The sequence below is a fragment of the Oryzias melastigma genome, linkage group LG15 (genome assembly GCF_002922805.2).
Source record: "Oryzias melastigma strain HK-1 linkage group LG15, ASM292280v2, whole genome shotgun sequence".
NCBI lineage: Eukaryota > Metazoa > Chordata > Actinopteri > Beloniformes > Adrianichthyidae > Oryzias > Oryzias melastigma.
The window spans coordinates 23,630,719-23,634,944 of record NC_050526.1 but is presented as its reverse complement, the minus strand read 5'-3'; the positions used below and the strand labels follow the sequence as shown (position 1 = coordinate 23,634,944).

General features: G+C 37.4%; 1 protein-coding gene across 1 annotated transcript in view; it reads right to left on the bottom strand.

Annotated features, from left to right (window-relative positions):
- The window catches only part of hcrtr2 (hypocretin (orexin) receptor 2), a 35,144-nt gene extending 32,016 nt beyond the window's left edge, over window positions 1–3,128 (bottom strand). Inside the window, exon 1 of the mRNA XM_024297878.2 lies at window positions 2,559–3,128. Coding sequence (XP_024153646.1) covers window positions 2,559–2,775 — 217 coding nt within the window. The 5' untranslated portion in view covers window positions 2,776–3,128. The remainder of the gene's footprint in view (window positions 1–2,558) is intronic.
- Window positions 3,129–4,226: the final 1,098 nt, after the last annotated feature.

The following is a 4,226-nucleotide window of genomic DNA, read 5'->3' as shown; positions in this document are numbered from 1 at the left end:
TGTTCTGTGCTGCTATTACTTTAAAAGCTCCACGTTTTGTGTTTGTAATTTCTTCCGCTGTTGTTTCAATGACAGGAGACTATTTTAATGTCAACTTGTCAAACTTACAAACAAATGGCCACCCTGAGGGAATGTGAAGAAACACGTTTTTAGGTGTTGTGAATAAACAAATGCAGAATTTGCTGGCAAATGGAACGTAGATGTGCAGCACAGCGTACCTTTTCATGCCTCCTTTAAATCAACTGTCATGTAAAACAGGGTTTTTTTAGAGATTGCTTCCTGAAATGTTTGCAAAGACACAGAAAGGTGGAACTACTTTATAGCTTTTTCTGAATCTCGTTTCAATTCCCTCCCTTATTTGACTCATTCACTTTTTTGTTCACAATGACAATAAAAGTCTCACATCCTGAGCTAATGGTTATTTTTGTAGTAGTAAAATAAGTTACCTTTAAGATTTTCTATGTTTTTTCTCTCAATTTTAGGCTATTTTATAAAAGGAAATAGAGTTGGGATGTTACATTTGGTGATATATTTCTTAAAGCTCCATGATCATGTTCCAGGATGCGTCATGCCTCCTGCTGTACATGAATAACCGCAGTAGTGCTGCTGCCAACCAAGAAAAAGGCATCATTTTGGCTGCTAGCTCTTTAAAGATGAAAATGTTGACTGCAGAAATCAAATGGTGCAAAAAAATCTTGTCACTTGAAGATATCATGTTTTTAAAAGATCATAATGGCTCAAAAATGTGTTGAATATTTACTTTTTGAGCTTTTATGTTACTTGTTATTTCAATTGAGGAAGAAACGTGTTCATAAATCGAGTCACTAGTGACTCCAGCTCCAGACATAAAACCCGAAGTAGCTTATTAAGAGCTGTGGGAGTTTTCCTGGTCTGACAGAGGCAGAAGCCATTGTTAAAATGATTTACACCAATTTTCTCCCTGTGACGTAATGCTCTCTGAGCAGGAAAGGAGGAATCTTGACATTATTATGTCAGAAGGAAATTGGCTCCACAGGCGTTTACGATGTAGAATCGATAATGAAACACGTTTTGGAGAAACAGGAGTTATTAAGTGAGAAGAGGTGAATTTAAAAAACCAAAGGTGAACAAATCTTTTTTTTTTTAAGATTTAAAAAACAGAGCTGTTGTTGACTCATCATAGAGAAATGATGGAGAAATGTCCATCTGTTGGCACTAAGATATATTTTTAACAAAAAAAAGGAAAAAATTCACAAAGGGACAAAAAGCCTATAAAATATGTGATGCAGCCTGCAGTAAGATGAAATTCATCCCAAGCTTGGCCAACAAAAAAAGCCTCCCAGCTGCGGATCTGAATGCTGAAAACAACAATGACAGCAGTTTCCATAAGATTTGTGCAGCTTTTCAGAAAGAAGAGAGAAAAATAGGGATGCAGAATCTGATTTTCATGCCAACTGTTCCATATGTGTTCGGCTTATAGCTTCATTGATCTGGTTAGTGATGCTCTCATTTGAGTTTTTGTTTACAGTTGATGCGGCTGCTTGATGTGAGAAACTCCCAAAAACTGGTAATGTACTTTCTCACTGAAAAGTAAAAAATTCCTGATTTTATTTGACAGAACTTTTCAGTCAATCAGCAGCGCTGCAGTCAGTTGCATCATTGACAGGATATGTCCTTTTACTTTTGATGGACAAGGATAGTCTGCAGAGGAGGCTGGTTTAAATTCCATGTCCACGTATGATTTTTTTTTTTTTTTTCCCCTGAATCCTCCTACAGTTCAAAGACCGACATGATTGGTGATTCTAAGAGAGCACGAGTCTTTTTGATTGACTGGTGATCAGTGTTTCAGCATTCTGTCTTTTCCCTGATTGCAGTGAGACAGGCGTCAGCTGAACTCCTATAAGGGCTCCAATATGAACAGTGGAACATTACAAATGAATGCAGTATGCAGTTTATTCATATAGTTTTTGCTTTATTTATATTCTGAGAAAAAAGAAGCAAAAAAGTATATTATTGATATATATATATATATATATATATATATATATATATATATATATATATATATATATATATATATATATATATATATATATATGACACATAAAGATAAAAAAAATAGCCAGTTTCAAAATCAAATAAAACCTATGGCCAAACTGACAAATTATTTAGAGAATCCCAATACATAAAATCATAACATCTTTAGGACATCTTCAAGAAAATCTGCATGCTGAAGCTCACTGTTGCACTGAGAGTAGGTGAAAGAAAAGCCTTTTTTTTTATAATGTTAGTTTAAATCAAATTCAGAATTATGTGTGTGCTCACAGATGAACACTCACAGTGAATGTCTTAAAAATCTCTTTTTTAAAATTCAAAGGCTCCCTGGATTAGAAGGGGCGCTTTACAGCGGTGCGCTCTGACGCATCTGGAGATGTCCACGAACAGATGCGCTGTTGCATTTTCATCCTAAAATCCCCTTTATAAATTAACTTTCACTCTTTTTTTATTCAGTAAACACCAACTTCGAATCTTTTATTGTTTTAATAGTCTTTAGAAAATTTAAAAAAAAAATAACTTACCAAGCGAATTTCCCACCAGCGAGACGATGAATACAATAATATAAGCCGCAATTAGAACCCATTCATATTGCTTTGGGTGCAAGTACTCTCCCCAGATGTATTTCAAAAGTTCCTCATCCGCATCCATGGTGGAGTGCGCGTGGGAGTCGGAGCTGTTGGACGAATGGGAAGGAGAAAAACAGTCATTGCAATCCAAATTCCCAGCGATCCCAGACATCCTTCGCGGTGTTGGTGGGTTTGACCGTGCGTGCGCTGCGGCCGCAGGTTGGTCGGGTTGGCTGCGAACGAGAGCGCGCGGCGCGCACTGATAATAAGGCTGTTAGGATGACGAGGGCACCTCCGCTGTTTCTATCATCGTCACAGCAGTCAGACACCAGGGATGCTGCTGATGACAAATCTAACAAGTCAAAGTATTAGGAGGATGGCACCTCAGGTGCTGGCGTGCGTCCACGTGCACGAGCTTTCTTCGGCTAAGAAGTTATGTGGCTCCCTCACATATCAATTTCATATAATCTGGGCATTTAGATAAAGCTCTGCTTGGAGGCAGAAGTGAATCTTGAGAAGAAAAAGAAGAGAAAAAGGTCAGAGAGGAACATAAATGTCACAGAATGTCAGGAAGAAGTGCTCAGAGGATTAATACGCAGTTCTAAAGGGTTTTCTATGCTGGGGAGCAATGAAAGCAAAGATGTTCCAACATTACATTACATGCTTAACAGTTAAGCATGATGTCAATATGTTTTCTTGTTATATTTTTTACTGCAGGTATCTATTGTTTTTCCTTAAAAGTAAACTTGAATGTAATAATAATACAAATATTTCAAAAGCAAATTTAACATTTTCTGATTGGTTTGGATGCTGCCTCCATATCTTTTCAAATTCTACAACAGTGTTTCTGTAGGATTTGAGTCATCCACTGCTGTGGCCACACTGGCATGAAGCCCGGTGGGATTTCGTGGTGACTTTGGGATTCTTGTGCAGTTGGAAGCTGTAATGATGCTTAGGTTCCAGGTTCTCTGCAGACCGAATGTTATTTTCTTTTGGGATTTCCTGTTGCCCGATTGAATTCCAGCTCTCAAACATGCAACAAAGCTGCCTCTGAGCATCACCCAGCCACCTCCATGTGTCACTGTTGTCAGGGTGTTATTTCCAGCATATGCTGTACCCTTCCTCCTCCAGCCACATCATGAATCCTAAAGGTCCAAAGGTTCCAGATTTGATTAATTCCTTTACAAAACAGAGTCCCAAATGCCCAGCGGGAAACATTTGGACTCCAAAGGAACAAAATTCTCATGGCGTTTTAGATCAAACTGGGAATTCAGGTAAATAGCCCTTTAGTGTTTGGCTTGTGTCTTACCTTGGAACCCAAACCTTTCATGTCCAGTTTTGAAATGACTGAAATCCTTGAATGAAATAGAGTTATGAAGGACCGAACACAGGAGACTGCTGACAGAAAACGAAATAGAGTTTAAATTCAAAACATCTTCTCAATAAAAAACCTTTCATACAAGAAGGCAAAAAATATGGTGACATATAAACTAAAAACTTTAACAAACTGAAGGAACTGACTATTAAAAAGAAAGAACATTTAATGAAGGATAAGCAGACTCTGTAAACGTTATAAAACTATAAAAAATGAATAAAGTCTAAAGAAAATATCCAAACTCTTGA